General features: G+C 42.9%; 1 protein-coding gene across 1 annotated transcript; it reads right to left on the bottom strand.

Moving 5' to 3' along the window:
* Window positions 1-621: 621 nt before the first annotated feature.
* On the bottom strand, window positions 622-21,198 carry LOC121572799 (triosephosphate isomerase A-like). Its single transcript, XM_041884830.2, has 6 exons — window positions 20,973-21,198; window positions 10,739-10,862; window positions 8,214-8,431; window positions 5,800-5,885; window positions 1,805-1,892; window positions 622-1,415 (listed from the first exon to the last, which is right to left on the bottom strand). The coding sequence occupies exons 1-6, from the start codon at window positions 21,082-21,084 to the stop codon at window positions 1,297-1,299; spliced, it is 747 nt and encodes a 248-aa protein (XP_041740764.1). The 5' UTR covers window positions 21,085-21,198; the 3' UTR covers window positions 622-1,296.
* Between the last annotated feature and the right edge of the window lie 1,841 nt (window positions 21,199-23,039).

The following is a 23,039-nucleotide window of genomic DNA, read 5'->3' as shown; positions in this document are numbered from 1 at the left end:
TGTCACCTTCTCACCAAGCTGCTTGGCGATGGTCTTGTAGCCCATTCCAGCCTTGTGTAGGTCTACAATCTTGTCCCTGACATCCTTGGAGAGCTCTTTGGTCTTGGCCATGGTGGAGAGTTTGGAATCTGATTGATTGATTGCTTCTGTGGACAGGTGTCTTTATACAGGTAACAAACTGAGATTAGAGCACTCCCTTTAGAGTGTGCTCCTAATCTCAGCTCGTTACCTGTATAAAAAGACACCTGGGAGCCAGAAATCTTTCTGATTGAGAGGGGGTCAAATACTTATTTCCCTCATTAAAATGCAAATCAATTTATAACATTTTTGACATGCGTTTTTCTGGATTTTTTTGTTGTTATTCTGTCTCTCACTGTTCAAATAAACCTACCATTAAAATTATAGACTGATCATTTCTTTGTCAGTGGGCAAACTTACAAAATCAGCAGGGGATCAAATACTTTTTTCACTCACTGTATATACCCACACACACACACTGTATGTAACTTGTACCTTGTCACTGATTTTAAAAACTGTGCGCCGCTGCTAAATGAATATAGGGAAGAAGTGGAGGGTGCGTAGAGGTGCAAACAAAAAATTTGATAATTGAAAAGGTTCTGATGAAGGTTGAAACGTCAAGCTTTTAATAGTTGTTTAAACAGATACGTTTTTAATCTTTGCGCCTTTTCTTTTTCAATCATTTTGAAAAGTATTATCCAGACTGCTTTGGGTGGATTGAAGGAGCCATATTTCTGCTAGAGTCATGCAGTAACTGGAGAGACTTGTGGCTTCCGTTGATGCAATGTCTGATGCAAGAGAAAAGAGGGACTAAACCAAGCGTGTGCATGACTGCTTCTAGTGACAATGGAACTTGTAGTCACTAGTAATACACAAAGTACTGGTCCCCTTACAGTAATGAGTGAGCACATATCCTATATGGAACATCACTAAGTGCAGTGCTTATTAATATATCAGAAATGTACATTTTAGATTATATATAGTTGATATAGTAGTTGTTAGGAACCTCCATCCAAAGAGACGTTCCATAATAAAAGTCCCATCCTCAACACACAGAATACCATCTGCATCAACCAATGGAGAAATAATCTTGACTGACATGTATTATCAATGTGGGACTTTTACTGTGGCGGGTCCCTAAACTACAGTGCAGTACAAAATGAGTCAAATAGTCCCTTGTTGACACAAACACAGGTAAAGCCATTGTCACACAGACATCTGGGAAGAGAGGCAGTCACAGGACACTACTAGCAGCAGGTTAGATTGCTCTTGTGCGCTCTAGGCACGCGCGTTGATGATGTCAACAAACTCGGGCTTGAGGGAGGCTCCGCCCACCAGGAAGCCGTCCACATCGTTTTGGGAGCCCAGCTCTTTGCAGTTGGCCCCCGTCACGGAGCCTGGAGAAAGAGAGGGGAGGGACTTTGGTAAAAACACTCAAGCGTGTGTGTGTATATATATATATATATATATATATATATATATATATATATATATATATATATATATATATATATATATATATATATGCAAGAATTTCATCAAAGGTTTATAATATATCAAAGGTTTAGGAACACTAATTCATATTCTTCGAAGTTAACAGACACCAAAGTAATGTTATACATGCTCTAAGCTCCATTTGATGGTCAGTAAAATATTGATGTGTGTTTATTTGACCCCAAATCTATTCAGCCCAATATATATTTGTTTAGATTTCCATTAGAAAAAGTGGCTCTGGGGATTGTCTCTTTGCTATCAGCAGCCTGGGTTCAGTGTGTCCCCTACTGACCTCCGTAGATAATGCGGACGGAGTCAGCCACGGCCTCAGAGACGTTGGCCCTCATCCACTCTCTCAGCTTCTCATGCACCTCTTGGGCCTGGGGCGAGACGAGAGAAGTTCACACACACACGCGCACAAATGTATAGTAAATAGATGCATGCACACTTGGACTAGGTCTCTCTTGAAAAATAGATTTTCATCTCAACAAGACTAGCCTGGATAAATAAAGGTTAAAAGGTCCAATGCAGCCATTTTTATCTCAATATCAAATAATTTCTCCGTAACAATTAAGTACCTTACTGTGATTGTTTTTAATTAAAATGCAAAAAAAATAACAAAGAGCAATTTCTGCTAGGACTGTCTGGGAGACATCTGAGTGGGGAGGGGGAAACTGAAAACTAGCTGTTATTGGCAGAGAGGTTTGGAACTCACTATTACCTAATTTACCACCTGGTGATGTCACCAGGAAGGCCAAAACTCCATCCCACCATAACAGGCTGAAATTTCAAACAACTCTTACACTAAAAGGGCATTATTATAATTTTCACAAATCTATTCCAACCTCCATCTGAAAATATATATAAAACACAGGAAAATCACATTTCTGACTGCACCGGGCCTTCAAATAAATATATACCAAAAATAAAAAATACACTCTTGCAGCAGAAACAAACTAGTGCTTAATATAACCACATTTAGCACAAACCACTAAGCTATTTCTTCTAACGATACAGAAAAACGAAACAATGGAACTATCGTTGAAGATTTACTTAAAACATACAGTGAGCAACAAAACTATTGGTAGAGACATGTTGTTGTTTTGGCTCTGTACTCCAGGACTTTGGATTTCAAATGATACAATAATTATGAGGTTAAAGTGCAGACTGTCAGCTTTAATTTGAGGGTATTTTCATCCATATCGGGTGAACCGTTTAGAAATTATTGCACTTTTTGTACATAGCCCCTCCCCCCCATTTTAGGGGACCAAAAGTATTGGGACAAATTCAGTGTATTAAAGTAGTCAAATGTTAAGTATTTGGTCCCATATCCATAGCATGCAATGACTAAATTAAGCTTGTGACTCTACACATGTGTTGGATGCATTTGCTGTTTGTTTCGGTTGTGTTTCAGATTATTTGGTGCCCAATAGAAATGAATGGTAAATAATGTATTGTGTCATTTTGGAGTCACTTTTAGTGAGAATAGAATGTTTCTAAACACTTCTACATTAATGTGGATTCTAACATGATTACGGATAGTCCTGAATGAATCTTGAATAATGATTAGTGAGAAGGTTACAGATGCACAAATACCATACCCCCCCCAGAAATGTTAACCTCCCCTGTTATTGTAATGGTGAGAGGTTAGCATGTCTTGGAGGTATGATATTTGTGCGTCTAACTTTCTCACTCATCATTATTCACGATTTAAAAAAATCCCCACTGCTCCAGAGTCCAATGGCGGCGAGCTTTACACCACTACAGCTGACGCTTAGCATTGCGCATGGTGAGATTGTATGGCTGTGTGCTAGATTTTATACACCTGTCAGCAATGGGTGTGGCTGAAATAGCCGAATCAACTAATTTGAAGGGGTGTCCACCAGTGGAGGCTGCTGAGGGGAGGACGGCTCATAATAATGGCTCGAATGAAGTCAATGTAGTGGTATCAACCACATGGAAACCACGTCTGATGTGTTTGAAGGGGCTTGAAAACTATTACAGACTACGAAGGGAAGCACAGCCGCGAGCTGCCCAGTGACACAAGCCTACCAGACGAGCTAAACCACTTTATGCTCGCTTCGAGGCAAGCAACACTGAAGCATGCATGAGAGCACCAGCTGTTCCGGATGACTATGTGATCACGCTCTCCGTAGCCGATGTGAGTAAGACTTTTAAGCAGGTCAACATTCACAAGGCCGCAGGGCCAGACGGATTACCAGGACGTGTACTCCGAGCATGTGCTGACCAACTGGCAAGTGTCTTCACTGACATTTTCAACATGTCCCTGACTGAGTCTGTAATACCAACATGTTTCAAGCAGACCACCATAGTCCCCGTGCCCAAGGACTCTAAGATAACCTGCCTAAATGACTACCGACCCGTAGCACTGACGTCTGTAGCCATGAAGTGCTTTGAAAGGCTGGTCATGGCTCACATCAACAGCATTATCCCAGAAACCTTAGACCCACTCCAATTTGCATACCGCCCCAACAGATCCACAGATGATGCAATCTCTATTGCACTCCACACTGCCCTTTCAACACCTGGACAAGAGGAACACCTACGTGAGAATGCTATTCATTGACTACAGCTCAGCATTCAACACCATAGTGCCCTCTAAGCTCATCACTAAGCTAAGGATCCTGGGACTAAACACCTCCCTCTGCAACTGGATCCTGGACTTCCTGACGGGCCGCCCCCAGGTGGTAAGGGTAGGTAACAACACATCTGCCACACTGATCCTCAACACGGGGGCCCCTCAGGGGTGCGTGCTCAGTCCCCTCCTGTACTCTCTGTTTACCCATGACTGCATGGCCAGGCACGACTCCAACACCATCATTAAGTTTGCCGACGACACAACAGTGGTAGGCCTGATCACCGACAACGATGAGACAGCCTATAGGGAGGAGGTCAGAGACCTGGCCGTGTGGTGCCAGGACAACAACCTCTCCCTCAACGTGACCAAGACAAAGGAGATGATTGTGGACTACAGGAAAAAAAAGAGGACTGAGCACGCCCCCATTCTCAACGACGGGGCTGTAGTGGAACAGGTTGAGAGCTTCAAGTTCCTTGGTGTCCACATCACCAACGAACTATCATGGTCCAAACACACCAAGACAGTCATGAAGAGGGCACGACAAAGCCTATTCCCCCTCAGGAGACTGAAAAGATTTGGCACGGGTCCTCAGATCCTCAAAAAATTCTACAGCTGCACCATCGAGAGCATCCTGACTGGTTGCATCACCGCCTGGTATGGCAACTGCTTGGCCTCCGACCGCAAGGCACTACAGAGGGTAGTGCGTACGGCCCAGTACATCACTGGGGCCAAGCTTCCTGCCATCCAGGACCTCTATACCAGGCGGTGTCAGAGGAAGGCCCTCAAAATTGTCAAAGACTCCAGCCACCCTAGTCATAGACTGTTCTCCCTGCTACCGCACGGCAAGCGGTACCAGAGTGCCAAGTCTAGGTCCAAAAGACTTCTCAACAGGTTCTACCCCCAAGCCATAAGACTCCTGAACAGCTAATCATGGCTACCCGGACTATTTGCACTGCCCCCCCACCCCATCCTTTTTACGTTGCTGCTACTCTGTTAATTATTTATGCATAGTCACTTTAACTCTACCCACATGTACATATTACTTCAACTATCTCAACTAGCCGGTGCCCCCGCACATTGACTCTGCACCGGTAGCCTCCATACTGTTATTTTATTTTACTTCTGCTCTTTTTTTCTCAACACTTTTTTTGTTGTTGTTTTATTTTTACATTTTTTGTTAAAAATAAATGCACTGTTGGTTAAGGGCTGTAAGTAAGCATTTCACTGTAATGTCTGCACCTGTTGTATTCGGCGCATGTGACCAATACAATTTGATTTGATTTGATTTGATACCATTCAATTGACTCCATTCCAGCCATTATTATGAGCTGTCCTCTGCTCAGCAGCCTCCACTGGTGTCCACATACTTTTGGCCATGTAGTGTACATCCAACAAGTTTCTAGAGTCACAAGCTTGATGCAATCATTGTGTGCTAGGAATATGGGACAAAATACTAAACAATTCTGACTCATTTAATACACATAAGTGAATTTGTCCCAATAGTTTTGATGTACAGACAACTGGGTAACTCTTTCTAACTTTTCCAATAATTTTTCAATGCATTTAATTAAGAAAACCAATATCCATTTCTCACAGATCTGCTTGTAACTATTAAAAACAGTTGTTGTAGGTAACTAAGTAAATATTGTTATGAAATGGTGATGTTATGAAATGGTGATGAGTCGTACCTGTTCGGGTGAGGCCGTCTTGCCAGTACCGATGGCCCACACAGGCTCGTAAGCCAGCACCACTTTACTCCAGTCCTTCACGTTGTCTACAACACAACAACTTTTTATCAAGATAAGGGACGGCACTGTATGTAGATAATGATAAGGTATGTTTGGCCTACCACTAATTGCCTTAAAATGTATAATACAACATGTGGTAGGTAGACCAATGGAATAGACCCCAGAGTTAGTTTTTTAGGTCTCAGGCAAGACCACCGTTTAGTGAACTACTTCCAACCCCTTTGACTACCTCCTGAATAAGGTACATAAAAGTCCAAGGCAACATCCAGGGCCTTTGAGGCTAACATTTTCAGAGCAAGTGTGATGTCGTTAATGTTTGTTGAAATGTATGTAAATGTTAAGTTGTCTATTGTTTTTGTCTATGTATGTTTTTGTTTGTCCCCAAAAAAATATTACAAAAAATAGTAACATTTTCAACTTAAACCAAAATAATGTTTAAAATATTTTGGAAGGAGTGCAACAGAGCAGGTGGAAGTGGATATATTGGGTAGAAGATATACAATTAAGATTTCATGGACATTTCTATTCAGTAGAGAAAACAATGGGTCTATACGTTTACACTTTTGTCATTTAGCAGACGCTCTTATTCAAAGCGACCTACAGTAGTGAGTGCATACTTTTATATACTTTTTCCTACTGGTCCCCTGTGGGAATCGAACCCACAACCCTAGTGTTGCAAGGGTTCAACGCTTGCATGATGAGAAAGCTTTAGATGAGCAGACTAATACAGTGGGGGAAAAAAGTATTTAGTCAGCCACCAATTGTGCAAGTTCTCCCACTTAAAAAGATGAGAGAGGCCTGTAATTTTCATCATAGGTACACGTCAACTATGACAGACAAAATGAGAAAAAAATCCAGAAAATCACATTCTAGGAATTTGTATGAATTTATTAGCAAATTATGGTGGAAAATAAGTATTTGGTCACCTACAAACAAGCAAGATTTCTGGCTCTCACAGACCTGTAACTTCTTCTTTAAGAGGCTCCTCTGTCCTCCACTCGTTACCTGTATTAATGGCACCTGTTTGAACTTGTTATCAGTATAAAAGACACCTGTCCACAACCTCAAACAGTCACACTCCAAACTCCACTATGGCCAAGACCAAAGAGCTGTCAAAGGACACCAGAAACAAAATTGTAGACCTGCACCAGGCTGGGAAGACAATCTGCAATAGGTAAGCAGCTTGGTTTGAAGAAATCAACTGTGGGAGCAATTCTTAGGAAATGGAAGACATACAAGACCACTGATAATCTCCCTCGATCTGGGGCTCCACGCAAGATCTCACCCCGTGGGGTCAAAATGATCACAAGAACGGTGAGCAAAAATCCCAGAACCACACGGGGGACCTAGTGAATGACCTGCAGAGAGCTGGGACCAAAGTAACAAAGCCTACCATCAGTAACACACTACGCGCCAGGGACTCAAATCCTGCAGTACGAGACGTGTCCCCCTGCTTAAGCCAGTACATGTCCAGGCCCGTCTGAAGTTTGCTAGAGTGCATTTGGATGATCCAGAAGAGGATTGGGAGAATGTCATATGGTCAGATGAAACCAAAATAGAACTTTTTGGTAAAAACTCAACTCGTCGTGTTTGGAGGACAAAGAATGCTGAGTTGCATCCAAAGAACACCATACCTACTGTGAAGCATGGGGGTGGAAACATCATGCTTTGGGGCTGTTTTTCTGCAAAGGGACCAGGACGACTGATCCGTGTAAAGGAAAGGGGCCATGTATCATGAGATTTTGAGTGAAAACCTCCTTCCATCAGCAAGGGCATTGAAGATTAAACGTGGCTGGGTCTTTCAGCATGACAATGATCCCAAACACACGAAGGAGTGACTTCGTAAGAAGCATTTCAAGTTCCTGGAGTGGCCTAGCCAGTCTCCAGATCTCAACCCCATAGAAAATCTTTGGAGGGAGTTGAAAGTCTGTGTTGCCCAGCGACAGCCCCAAAACATCACTGCTCTAGAGGAGATCTGCATGGAGGAATGGGCCAAAATACCTGCAACAGTGTGTGAAAACCTTGTGAAGACTTACAGAAAACGTTTGACCTGTGTCATTGCCAACAAAGGGTATATAACAAAGTATTGAGAAACTTTTGTTATTGACCAAATACTTATTTTCCACCATAATTTGCAAATAAATTCATTAAAAATCCTACAATGTGATTTTCTGGAGAAAAAAAATCTCATTTTGTCTGTCATAGTTGACGTGTACCTATGATGAAAATTACAGGCCTCTCTCATCTTTTTAAGTGGGAGAACTTGCACAATTGGTGGCTGACTAAATACTTTTTTTCCCCACTGTACATTCCTGTGACACACAGCAGACATGGGGTTTGAACCCAGCTGTTACCTGCGATGACCTGGGTCTGGGTGTACACCACCTCCTCTGTGGTTCCAGCCTCTCTCTCCTCCAGCTTCTCTCCGATGCAGGCGATCACCCCCAGGCCACTCTCCAGGGCATGGGCCACCTTCTGACCAATCAGCTCGTCGCTCTCCCCGAACACGTGGCGCCTCTCCGAGTGGCCCAGAATCACCCACTCCACGCCACAGTCCTTGATCATCACAGGGCTGAGGAAGAGAGAAAGAAAGAGGGAGGGATTATCAATACATCCACTAAATAGTAGATTTAATTGAAAATAGAAATAGGGAGATTCCACTCCAGCGGAAGCAGAAAATATTTTTAGTATGTCAGATTGTTCTAGCAATTCTCACATAGAAACTTCATTGGGAGGAAGGATGTTTAAAATCCTTTTTACATTTGTATCACAAACTTCCAGATTGGGCTCTCTGCTAATTCTGAAGGTATGAGTACCCCCAACTCAGTGAATGGGAAAATGGATTCAAAGGGAACTCCCTCTGCTGGTGATTTGCTGAATGTGCAATCCTAAAGGAGGGCTGTGATCAGTGTTTTCCACAAGTACCTGGATAGCCAGCCAAATAGAAATGTAGCCGGCCAGGCCTCCCCGGCCACAACCTATATTTCGGTGGCCTCTGGTACATTTATAATGCCTTGATTCCATCCGGAATACACAGGAAAATTATGAATACTTTATCAAATGTACCTCCCAGATTGTAAACATTTGTTGTGGTATTATGTGTAGAACGACATGACTTTACAATTTAAATGACTGAAAATGTATGAAGAATTCAGTGTATTGTTAGTTGTTTTGGATATCGTCTAGTTCTAGGCCTACACTGAGTGTACAAAACATTATGAACAAATGATGTCAAATCCACTTCAATCAGTGTAGATGAAGGGGACAGGTTAAATAATGATTTTTAAGCCTTGAGACATTGACTGTGTTTGTGCCATTCAGAGGGTGAATGGGCAAGACAAAATATTTAAGTGCTTTTGAACGGGGCACCGGTTTGTGTCAAAAACTGCAACACTGCTGGGTTTTTCAAGTTCAACAGTGTATATCAAGAATGGTCCACACCAAAGGACATCCGGTCAACATCCCTGTGGAACGCTTTCAACACCTTATAGAGTTCAAGCCCCGACAAATTGATGCTGTTCTGAGGGCAAAAAGGGGAGACTCAACATTAGAAAGGTTTTCTTAATGTTTTGTACACTCAGTGTATATGATCAGGACTATTTTCTAAGTAAAATAACATTAAACCATTAACATTTAACCTGTCTTCTCTTGAGATTAAAATCTTATTTACAGTTTTACTGCAAGATATGAATTGCCACAATGTTTGTTCTTCATTTTATTAAAACAGAAAAAATATTTAAATAGCCCACATCATCTTGAAAAATAAGTGAAAGGTGACTGTTATATGAAACAGTCCAAATAAAATAAATGAATGTGCCAGAAAACAATAAAAGGCTAAGTGGATTTTGACTCATCGTTACCACATGGGACATGAAAATTCAGGGCTCTACGCTGACATATTTTACAAGGAGCACATTTAGCAGCACACAAAGACATGTAGGAGTATAATGAAAAATTTGAGAAAGAGTTATGATAAGAAATTACTAAAAGTTAACTTGGATTGTTCCATGCTCAATAAAAGTACAATGTACACGCAAATATTTTAGTCACTTGGGTGCAATAGTGTGCAACCGCAGCCCGCAATTTGGGGCAGGAATGCCCCCCCTCGAGCATCCCATTGGTTCCTTCAAGCCTGCTGTGTACTGGAGAAAACCGTGCCTGACAGGGGGCAAAGGACACTGTCTACCGGCCGCCCCCGCCTACCGCTTGCTGTGTACCGGAATAGCTGGTTAAGCTAGCACACAGTGTCGCCCCCGGCCTCCCGCCTGCTGTGTACCGGACTAGCTGGTTAAGCTAGCACACAGTGTCCTTCGCTCCCGCCTGCCAAACACCTGCCCTCGCCGTCGTTAACAGAACTGGGGAAAACAGTTCAGAGAGCCCACTACTGAAATTTGACGTGTTTGAAGAGTATTGTTAAACAATATGTCTATAAATAAAATCAAAAAGGGTTGTTTTGAGATATTGATATATTTAATGTGGAATAAATTAATGTGATAATGTGTATTTCAGAAACTAGACATGCTCCATATTTGAGAACACTATAAAGAATACGACGACACCAAGATGTCTGTATCATGTACAGTTCACAGATCATAGGGACTTACAGGAAGCATAGGTCTAAAAAGGGCTTCAAATTGCCAATTTCATCATGGTTTTCTCAGAAATGGTTTGTGATACAAATGTAAAAAGCATGTTAAACATCCATTTTCCCAATTATGTTCCTAAATGAGAATTTCCAGAAAAATCGGAGCTCCCAAAAATATTTTACGCTCCCGCTGGCGTGGAATCGCCCAATAAGGAGGCCATCTTGAACAAGTTTTTTCACAGATTCCGTCTCAAGGTGGAAGACGTGTCGTCATATGCTAGAGTGGAGCCTTACCTGATCTCGCCAGTGAAGGCCCCCTTGGCGACTTTGTAGCAGTTCTGTGCGGCCACGCCGATCCTGGCATCCAGGTTAGAGCGGGAAAAGTCAAGGTAGACAGTGGGAGCACCACACACCACCTCTGTGTGATTGTGTAAGAGAGAGGGAGGTGGAGAGGGAGAGAAAAAGGGGAGAGAGAGAGAGAGAGGAGACAAAAGAGAGGGAGACAACAGGAGGAGTTAAGGCGTCCGCATGCTTCCCATCCGAAACAGTTCGGAATAGTTTGTGCATATATTAGGCGGACATTTAGGTCTTCGGCGAGGGTTATTTATGTTGTTCGTGCACACTAAATGTTTTCCTCGAGGCAAGCCGAAGTCAGCAGCCGAAGATTACACCCCTTCGTCAATGATTGGTCAACAGTAGGGATTCTTCAATGAAGTGTTTGTTGTCATTCAATGAGAGACGACTCGTTTTCATGCACATTTTTCGACTTGAGAAATACTGCACCAAACATCTTAGTAGGGCTGACGACATTTAGTCGACTGGTCGATAGGCTGTTGGTCGGCCGATATTTTAGTAGAGCAGTGGCAAATATACCTCTGATCTGGTGGAAACGTCATAAAAAGGCCTACCGGATTACTTCACAAATAGCCTACAGCTGTGTGTCTGTCCGGAGTCTGTCCTGAGCTCACTGGCTTGGAAACTTTGAGGGCCAAGAATATTTTATACAATGTTGCAAGTTTTTCTGGCCAGACCCAAGTTAATAGTTGATACAATGTTTCAAGTTCCTTGCAAATAGGCCATGCATAGCCAATGTGATTTACAGGATAATTTTTTTACATATTGGCAATAGGAATAGAAGTTACTTTTAGATTTGTATCATTTTCATTTAGATAGAATTTTGATTAGCCACATGACATTGATTTTGAGATATGAAGACTTGTGCATATGAAAATCATAACTGGCACACAGATCAGTAGAAATGGTACGATAACTTGGCACTACAAATGGAAAAGTTTTCCGACCACTGGTGTAGCCCATTACCGGTAACTTCAGGAGCATAATTGCAGAATCTGCGAAGGCCAGCAGCAGCGGGAGGAAGAGGGTCGGGAACAGGTTCATTTATTCTGGTTAGGCTATATTGATCTCTGGCTCCCTCTTTAGTAATTTGTGTGTCTTCATTGTTAATTGCAGCGCTTAAAGCATCAGGCAAAGTAGCCTACATATAGTTGATTTTATTGGTGGTCCTCTGTAGCTCAATTGGTAGAGCATGGCGCTTGTAACGCCAGGGTAGTGGGTTCGATCCCCGGGACCACCCATACGTAAATATGTATGCACACATGACTGTAAGTCGCTTTGGATAAAAGCGTCTGCTAAATGGCATATTATATTATTATTCAAATATAAAGGTGTGTCCATATGGAAAAATACACTTTTTTAAATTTCAACCAATCAATTGGTCGAAAGAACAGATGACTCTCGGTCGACCAATATATATATATATATATATATATATATATATATATTTTCTCTCTCGTCGGGGACAGCCCTACATCTTAGTTAGATGTGTGTAAAATTGAGCGACTAAGCTCTCCTCAGCAAAAACAATTATGACAGATTTCTTGAGTTATCTTAGATTAATTCTGGCTATTTTGAGAAAGTGTATACTGTCTACAGCGTCTCAAGATGGACACAGTACTATTGCCACTTTTTCTAATTTTTCAAGAAAAGGTATTTTAAGGGAGTATGCGAGCGCACTCATTCGGTTCGCGTAGCCGAATGCTGATGCCTTTAGGAGAACAGCAGAAGAACATCCTTGCAACTGCTGAGGTCAGTGGATGGTTGAAGGTTGGTCACATGGCTTTTTTTTTACGTTTTCCTTTGTGTCGTAATTCATACAAACTTCATCATTAACACATGAATCACAAACAAAACATGCAATCATTTATTTGCTACTTTGGGAATGGAGTACATGTGCTCATTGACTTAGATCCATGGCCTGCACTGTAGTGATGGGGGAGGGGGTGGAATCGTTACGGATACATATCGCAATATTTTATCGATACTGACTCAAAGTATCGATTTGTACAACAAAAAAACAAACATGTTTTGCTAGGTAGCATTAGCTAGCACTAGTCGGCTGTACCTGCGCCAAAATTCCGGTATATCGTGAGAATATGGTATCGTGAGTTCCCTGGGAATTCCCAGCCTTACCCTTATGACTGAAATTCCATTGCATTACATTAAGCCATTGGACGTCCCCTTTAGCCTTGAGAGGGGAATGGCCCGACGCTGCCCAAATGCTCTGTCTAAATGCAAATACGCCTCACACGTGATACAGTTTTGGAAACATTTGTAACTTAAAAAAATTAAAATATATATATTTTTAAGTAATTAATTTGCATTTTATTGCATGACATAAGTATTTGATCACCTACCAACCAGTAAGAATTCCGGTTCTCACAGACCTGTTAGTTTTTCTTTAAGAAGCCCTCCTGTTCTCCACTCATTACCTGTATTAGCTGCACCTGTTTGAACTCGTTACCTGTATAAAAGACACCTGTCCACACACTCAATCAAACAGACTCCAACCTCTCTACAATGGCCAAGACCAGATAGCTGTGTAAGGACATCAGGGATAAAATTGTAGACCTGCACAAGGCTGGGATGGGCTACAGGACAATAGGCAAGCAGCTTGGTGAGAAGGCAACAACTGTTGGCGCAATTATTAGAAAATGGAAGAAGTTCAAGATGACGGTCAATCACCCTCGGTCTGGGGCTCTATGCAAGATCTCACCTCGTGGGGCATCAATGATCATGAGGAAGGTGAGGGATCAGCCCAGAACTACACGGCAGGACCTGGTCAATGACCTGAAGAGAGCTGGGACCACAGTCTCAAAGAAAACCATTAGTAACACACTACGCCGTCATGGATTAAAATCCTGCAGCGCACGCAAGGTCCCCCTGCTCAAGCCAGCGCATGTCCAGGCCCGTCTGAAGTTTGCCAATGACCATCTGGATGATCCAGAGGAGGAATGGGAGAAGGTAATGTGGTCTGATGAGACAAAAATATAGCTTTTTGGTCTAAACTCCACTCGCCGTGTTTGGAGGAAGAAGAAGGATGAGTACAACCCCAAGAACACCATCCCAACCGTGAAGCATGGAGGTGGAAACATCATTCTTTGGGGATTCTTTTCTGCAAAGGGGACAGGACGACTGCACCGTATTGAGGGGAGGATGGATGGGGCCATGTATCGCGAGATCTTGGCCAACAACCTCCTTCCCTCAGTAAAGGCATTGAAGATGGGTCGTGGCTGGGTCTTCCAGCATGACAACGACCCGAAACACACAGCCAGGGCAACTAAGGAGTGGCTCCGTAAGAAGCATCTCAAGGTCCTGGAGTGGCCTAGCCAGTCTCCAGACCTGAACCCAATAGAAAATCTTTGGAGGGAGCTGAAAGTCCGTATTGCCCAGCGACAGCCCCGAAACCTGAAGGATCTGGAGAAGGTCTGTATGGAGGAGTGGGCCAAAATCCCTGCTGCAGTGTGTGCAAACCTGGTCAAGACCTACAGGAAACGTATGATCTCTGTAATTGCAAACAAAGGTTTCTGTACCAAATATTAAGTTCTGCTTTTCTGATGTATCAAATACTTACAGTGGGGGAAAAAAGTATTTAGTCAGCCACCAATTGTGCAAGTTCTCCCACTTAAAAAGATGAGAGAGGCCTGTCATTTTCATCATAGGTACACGTCAACTATGACAGACAAAATGAGGAAAAAAAGTCCAGAAAATCACATTGTAGGATTTTTTATGAATTTATTTGCAAATGATGGTGGAAAATAAGTATTTGGTCAATAACAAAAGTTTCTCAATACTTTGTTATATACCCTTTGTTGGCAATGACACAGGTCAAACGTTTTCTGTAAGTCTTCACAAGGTTTTCACACACTGTTGCTGGTATTTTGGCCCATTCCTCCATGCAGATCTCCTCTAGAGCAATGATGTTTTGGGGCTGTCGCTGGGCAACACAGACTTTCAACTCCCTCCAAAGATTTTCTATGGGGGTTGAGATCTGGAGACTGGCTAGGCCACTCCAGGACCTTGAAATGCTTCTTACGAAGCCACTCCTTCGTTGCCCGGGCGGTGTGTTTGGGATCATTGTCATGCTGAAAGACCCAGCCACGTTTCATCTTCAATGCCCTTGCTGATGGAAGGAGGTTTTCACTCAAAATCTCACGATACATGGCCCCATTCATTCTTTCCTTTACACGGATCAGTCGTCCTGGTCCCTTTGCAGAAAAACAGTCCCAAAGCATGATGTTTCCACCCCCATGCTTCACAGTAGGTATGGTGTTCTTTGGATGCAACTCAGCATTCTTTGTCCTCCAAACACGACGAGTTGAGTTTTTACCAAAAAGTTATATTTTGGTTTCATCTGACCATATGACATTCTCCCAATCCTCTTCTGGATCATCCAAATGCACTCTAGCAAACTTCAGACGGGCCTGGACATGTACTGGCATAAGCAGGGGGACACGTCTTGCACTGCAGGATTTGAGTCCCTGGCGGCGTAGTGTGTTACTGATGGTAGGCTTTGTTACTTTGGTCCCAGCTCTCTGCAGGTCATTCACTAGTTCCCCCCGTGTGGTTCTGGGATTTTTGCTCACCGTTCTTGTGATCATTTTGACCCCACAGGGTGAGATATTGCGTGGAGCCCCAGATCGAGGGAGATTATCAGTGGTCTTGTATGTCTTCCATTTCCAAATAATTGCTCCCACAGTTGATGTCTTCAAACCAAGCTGCTTACCTATTGCAGATTCAGTCTTCCCAGCCTGGTGCAGGTCTACAATTTTGTTTCTGGTGTCCTTTGACAGCTCTTTGGTCTTGGCCATAGTGGAGTTTGGAGTGTGACTGTTTGAGGTTGTGGACAGGTGTCTTTTATACTGATAACAAGTTCAAACAGGTGCCATTAATACAGGTAACGAGTGGAGGACAGAGGAGCCTGTTAAAGAAGAAGTTACAGGTCTGTGAGAGCCAGAAATCATGCTTGTTTGTAGGTGACCAAATACTTATTTTCCACCATAATTTGCAAATAAATTCATAAAAAATCCTACAATGTGATTTTCTGGATTTTTTTTCCTCAATTTGTCTGTCATAGTTGACGTGTATCTATGATGAAAATTACAGGCCTCTCATCTTTTTAAGTGGGAGAACTTGCACTATTGGTGGCTGACTAAATACTTTTTTTCCCCACTGTATGTCATGCAATAAAATGCAAATGAATTACTTAAAAATCATACAATGTGATTTTCTGGATTTTTACATGCTTTGTAAGTAGGAAAACCTGCAAAATCGGCAGTGTATCAAATACTTGTTCTCCCCACTGTATCTACTGCACATATTTGAGAACATGAATTCTCAGTTCTATTTAAGGTATTGTTCTCCCCACTGTGTATGTGTATATGTATATATATATATATATATATATATATATATATATATATATATATATATATATATATATATAGATTGAACAAAAATATAAACGCAACATGTAAAGTTTTGGTCCCATGTTTCATTAGCTTAAATAAAATATCCCCGAAATGTTCCATAGGCACAAAAAGCGTATTCTTTCAGATTGTGCACTCATTTGTTTACATCCCTGTTATTTGCCAAGATAATCCATTCACATGACACGTGTGGCATATCAAGAAGCTGATTAAACAGCATGATCATTACACAGGTGCACCTTGTGTTGGGGAAAATAAAAGGCCACTCTTAAATGTGCAGTTTTGTCACACAACACAATGCCACAGATGTCTAAATTTTGTGGGAGCACCTATTGGCATGCTGACTCCAGGAATGTCCACCAGAACTGTTGCCAGAGAATTTAATGTTAATTTCTCTACCATATCGTTTTGGAGAATTTGGCAGTACGTCCAACCGACTGCACAACCGCAAACCACGTGTAACCACGCCAGCCCAAGACCTCCACATCCGGCTTCTTCACCTGCGGGATCTTCTGAGACCAGCCACCCGGACAACTGATGAAACTGAGGAATATTTGTCTGTTTTTCCCTTTTGTGGGGAAAAACTCATTCTGATTGGCTGGGCCTAGCTTCCCAGTGGGTGGGCCTGGCTCCCAAGTGGGTGGACCTATGCCCTCCCAGGCCCACCCATGGCTGCACCCCTGCCCAGTCATGTGAAATCCATAGATTAGGGCCTAATGAATGTATTTCAATTTACTGATTTCCTTATATGAACTGTAACTCAGTAAAATCGTTGAAATTGTTGCGTTTATATTTTTTTGTTCAGTATACAAAAGATTAGGAAAGTTGTACCCAGCTGTTTTTGAGAAACACATGCGATCCAGCCGGAAATGTGGAATGGAATAGCCTAATGAAAACACGAGCGCAAGGTGAGAGGATGTGTCTTAGCCAACAGTGTGTGAATCTAGCTGGGTGCACTTTGCTAAACTGAGCACAGTAAGTGTATATTTTGTATTTGAAATATTATTTCTCGCTTATATGAAAGTTAAGTTCCAAAGGTTTCCAAAACTATTGCTAGAGAGGATTAATAACGTTTTTAAAATGTTAAAACAGAGCGTCGGGATTGTAGTTTATTCATTAAGCTGTGGGCCATATGTTCAATTGAGAACTCAAGGGCTGGGTATACAAACCCCCCTTGGGTTCTCGAGAGCTATTCCCAGCTTTACTACACTGTGGGAAACCCTCATGGATGCTGTTACCCAACAAAGGGAACTTTACAGAGAGGTGACAGATGTGCACAGTGATAGCAAAGATTATAGAACTTACAGTACGTTTTAACTAGCACTTGTACTCTGCCCTTGTGTGAGTGCTAGCAAGGAAGCTAAATAGTGCTCTGTATTAACAGCCAATCCAGTAGGGGCTGGAAGTTATAGTGAGCTTTGATTGGTCCAGCGCACCGCAATGTCGCAGAGTATTTGCATAAAGCTCAGCTTTCCCAAAGATGATCTATTATATTGATAAGATAGTCAATGGAAATACATGTCCTCAAGTATGGAAGGCAGGCGGGAGGAGGTGAGATCAGGTGGGACCATTCTAGCCAATGAGAGGGTAGATACTAGGCCTCCTGTAGCTCAGTTGGTAGAGCATGGCGCTTGCAACGCCAGGGTTGTGGGTTCAATTCACTCACTAACTGTGAGTCGCTCTGGATACGTGTGACCAACAGGCACAACTACGAAACAAAGTTGTTTTCAAAGATGCCGAAATGCCACGTGTGTCCACTTATATCAGTGCAACCTAACCATTACGAAACTTCTATTCAATCAAATAAGCCTCACGTAGCAAATTAGCTATTACATTATTTATTGATCAAATTACTCACTTTGTGGCCTTATTTTCATGGACAGATTTTGGGCAGAGTAAACCCTCTCACTTCGCCTCTTACCCTCTGGCTTTGCCCAACTTTGGTCCCGCCCTGTTCACGTCGCCTAACAGTCCCCCGCCCACTTCTCTTCTCTTCTCTTCTCTTCCATTGGAAATGAATGGCTTTCTGTAGTTTCTCCCACATAGTCTTCAGTTAAGAGGCACTGTAAGAGGGGATTGGCACATATCACATTAAATCAGATAGCCACTGTAGCTTCATCCTCATGTGGGTGCTAGCAAGCTAGGTAGTGCTAGGTATCAACAGCCAATCCAATAGGGGCTGGAAGCTATAGTGAGGTCAAAAGCGTCGCGATTTCGCAGAGTATTTGCATAAAGTTCAGCTTCACTCCATTGAAAATGAATGGGGCTCCGTTGTTTCATCGTCCTCAACATGTTATTTGTGGATATGCACTGTGAGGCTTCCCCTTTTATCTGTGGTAATAGCCTATCCCATAAGCACTGGCCCAGCATAAGGTTTGTTTGTAAGTGATAGTGGATTAAGACAGTGGGAAAGCTGACTCAGGACCTGTGTTTAGCCAGTCACTCCCAAGGCATTGCGGACAAGGCGGCTTATTATTGGGAATTTAATCCCCAGGTCTTATCAATGCACGCTGATGTTAAGGGAAACTATGCTCAGTCCAATGAGCATAGCTCTCATTAGGCTAACAGCCCCGGTCCGTGCTATCCAGAATCCTTGGGACGACCCTACCCCATTGAAGTTCAAATGTAAAATAGTTGAGGTAAGGATTAAATGTAGGGTTAGGTCATTTAGGGCAGGTGGGGCAAAGCCCCACATTTTTAGCCCCACAATTCTTTGCCTGTTTTGCATGTTATTTTGGCATTAATACGTGTCACATATCAGTTTGCAAACAATGTAAAAAAATACAAAAAAATACATAATAAAGCCACATACAAACACAGCCTCTTTTTTGCTTTATTTAGTAAGGCAGCTCCAAAATGCAGGTGTTTCAGCCTAGCTCAGTGCTTTCTGTGGTGGTGGTGGGGCAGCCAGCGGAAAATACGGAGCGTAGGGGTTGGTAATGTTCTCTAGTTGCGACGTGATTGGCTCAGTGTTCTGTCACTCATGGGGGGGGACACTACGTCACCGCGAAGTCTAATGGTAGAGGTCGAAAATTCAAGCCCCTTGGGTGCTGCCATAGAGTTACATTAGAAGTGCCCATCCAAAAAGCCTCAAGGTCATTGGCCACAGATAAAATTATGTAAAATCACATTATATCTACAGTAACTTTGATTGGACTGATCATGTCAACATCATACTTTCAAAATCTTAGCTAGCAGTCATCATCATGAATCAAGTCGACAATCTACTGGCAAATCCTTTTTAATCCTTGTCATACGAAGAGAAATAATGAAGAGAAATTATAGATAAAACATATCGGTGCTCATCGGCCATTGGACATAAACATTACACAACAAGTTGGAAATCGCAAATTCAACAATGAGTGGTTTGGAAGGAATCCGTGGCTAACTGCAAACATTGCAAAGCAACCACTAGCCTGCTATTCAGTGGAGTGGCTGTATGGTCCCATGTCTGGGATTAAGGGTCTCTTTTCCAAGTTTAAAATGATAAACATTCAACATTGGCCATGCTGTCAATGAAGCATGATTTGTGCCGCACTGAAAACAACTGTTAACTCGGAACTGCGAAATCTGACTTCAGTGAGAGTTCAAGACAACTGGGAACTCGGGGAAAAATGAGCTCCGACTGGGAAAATACATTTTGAACGGTCATCCAACTCAGAATTGTAAATCCGGAACTCAGGACTCTTTCTAGAGCTACGACCTGAAGATCACTGACGTCATCATGATTCAACCTTGTTTTTTTTTTTTCAGAGTTCCCAGTTGTCTTGAAAGCAAAATAAATCCAGAGAATGCCAGACTTTGATGACAAAATGTGCCCACGATGGACCGCCGTGCCACCATCCTGTTCAAGTGAGCCTACTGTTCTGACTTGGTGGTGCACATGGAGCCTATAACCTGTTTTAGAGAAATGTAATCATCGAATATTTTAAGAGGTTTCATTGTCTGCTTAAATGCCCCCTTTATTTATCCTACGGTTCTGACTTGGTGTACAGGGAGAACGCTGTAAGAACGGCCCATGTTCTGAATTCTGTCGATGTACATTTCAAAAGTGCTGAACAAATAGTTATATTGACTACGTCCGTCCTAGCTCGCTCATTAATTGCCTCTTATCCGCTTGTCATCTCCTTATGCCATAGTTTGTACATCTCAATTTTCAGTTGAAGCCACATTTGTTTAAGCAAGTCAGCCATATCAGCTATGTTTTTTTTTAAGGCAGTAAATTAGGCTGAATGAACTGTTTCGCTATCAGACAAGGCTCCGCTGATAGCCAGGTGTAGCAGTGGTAAGGTGTTGAGACTGCTGTTGGGACAGCTTTATGTAGGCCCTAACAGTTTGTGGGCACCGTTTGTCACCGTTATAGTGCAATTAATGTATTGTTTAGTGTTGTGTAGTGGCTTTGCTGGCATGCATCCCACATATGTTTATTTTTTGCCCCACCAAGATTTACATGCTAAAAATCGCCACTGGTTAGGGTAAGGGTTAAGGTTAGGTCAAGGGTAGGGCCGTCCCAAGGATTCCGCATAACGGTCAAAAGATTACTTCAACGTCATGGTGTTGTTTTGTGTCGTTTGACGCAATCATCTGCATCATTCATCTGTTTAGTGCTAAAAACACCTTCACATTTACTAGTTTCATGTTAACATGAACATTGGTATCAATAAGAATGTAATGTCAACAACGTATTAGGGCACATTTAAGACTGAATATATTTTGAGAGACAAAAATCGAATGCCGGTTACCGGTTTCATCGTTGAGGCTCGCAGTGTTCAGGGTCGTTATAAGGTCGCCCAGGCTCTTCTTGTCACCGTTCATCTTCCAGTTTCCTCCTACGAAAAATGTTCTGGACGACATGATGGCTGAGCGGTAGACGATACCGGAAAAACGACGACACTAGGAGGTGATGTGCTCGCTACAAACAGTGGCCAAGCAGAAGCAGTCTTCTCCCCGTCTTCTTCTTCTTCTGCGGTGGGGTTTAACGGCGGTTGGCAACCAATATAATGTTGCATTACCGCCACCAACTGGACCGGAGAATAAATCCATTCTACTTTGTGATAGAAAAAAAAAAGCACCCTGCCAACTACTTTATCTACAATCATTAAAAAAAATACTATTCCACTGATTTAACCCTATCTAATCCTTCACCAGGCCCACGGCCTGGGAGGATGGGACACTACCTTTCTTCACTGCCTCAGCATACGACACCTTTTCCCCACAACTCTGACCCTGGGAACCTCAACCTGCCTCTCTCGCACCAGACACTTCTGATCCCCAGCAACATGGGCACCCCTACAGTTTGCACACACACCACCTTTTATCTAAGCTACCACCCCATTCGACTCTTACAACAATAGTGAGGGGATTCGATTAAGCTGCCCCGGGTTGAACCGGACTATGGTCCATCACGTGACCGGGCGAAGCAAGTGAGGGAGGCGTGCCATGCTCAAATCAACCGGTAATCTGCATCCCCCGGTCATATTGTCAACAATGCAGCATGGTGTGAATCCTTCAGGAACAACAAAAATATATACAGTGGGGAGAACAAGTATTTGATACACTGCCGATATTGCAGGTTTTCCTACTTACAAAGCATGTAGAGGTCTGTAATTTTTATCATAGGTACACTTCAACTGTGAGAGACGGAATCTAAAACAAAAATCCAGAAAATCACATTGTATGATTTTTAAGTAATTAATTTGTATTTTATTGCATGACATAAGTATTTGATACATCAGAAATGCAGAACTTTATATTTGGTACAGAAACCTTTGTTTGCAATTACAGAGATCATACGTTTCCTGTAGGTCTTGACCAGGTTTGCACACACTGCAGCACGGATTTTGGCACACTCCTCCATACAGACCTTCTCCAGATCATTCAGGTTTCGGGGCTGTCGCTGGGCAATACGGACTTTCAGCTCCCTCCAAAGATTTTCTATTGGGTTCAGGTCTGGAGACTGGCTAGGCCACTCCAGGACCTTGAGATGCTTCTTACGGAGCTACTCCTTAGTTGCCCTGGCTGTGTGTTTCGGGTCGTTGTCATGCTGGAAGACCCAGCCACGACCCATCTTCAATGCTCTTACTGAGGGAAGGAGGTTGTTGGTCAAGATCTCGCGATACATGGCCCCATCCATCCTCCCCTCAATACGGTGCAGTCGTCCTGTCCCCTTTGCAGAAAAGCATCCCCAAAGAATTATGTTTCCACCTCCATGCTTCACGGTTGGGATGGTGTTCTTGGGGTTGTACTCATCCTTCTTCTTCCTCCAAACACGGTGAGTGGTTTAGACCAAAAAGCTATATTTTTGTCTCATCAGACCACATGACCTTCTCCCATTCCTCCTCTGGATCATCCAGATGGTCATTGGCAAACTTCAGACGGGCCTGGACATGTGCTGGCTTGAGCAGGGGGACCTTGCGTGCGCTGCAGGATTTTAATCCATGACGGCGTAGTGTGTTACTAATGGTTTTCTTTGAGACTGTGGTCCCAGCTCTCTTCAGGTCATTGACCAGGTCCTGTCGTGTAGTTCTGGGCTGATCCCTCACCTTCCTCATGATCATTGATACCCCACGAGGTGAGATCTTGTATGGAGCCCCAGACCGAGGGTGATTGACCGTCATCTTGAACTTCTTCCATTTTCTAATAATTGCGCCAACAGTTGTTGCCTTCTCACCAAGCTGCTTGCCTATTGTCCTGTAGCCCATCCCAGCCTTGTGCAGGTCTACAATTTTATCCCTGATGTCCTTACACAGCTATCTGGTCTTGGCCATTGTAGAGAGGTTGGAGTCTGTTTGATTGAGTGTGTGGACAGG

The sequence above is a fragment of the Coregonus clupeaformis genome, chromosome 8, assembly GCF_020615455.1.
Source record: "Coregonus clupeaformis isolate EN_2021a chromosome 8, ASM2061545v1, whole genome shotgun sequence".
Taxonomy (NCBI): domain Eukaryota; kingdom Metazoa; phylum Chordata; class Actinopteri; order Salmoniformes; family Salmonidae; genus Coregonus; species Coregonus clupeaformis.
The sequence above is the reverse complement of the archived record's forward strand: the minus strand, read 5'-3'. Positions and strand labels throughout refer to the sequence as shown.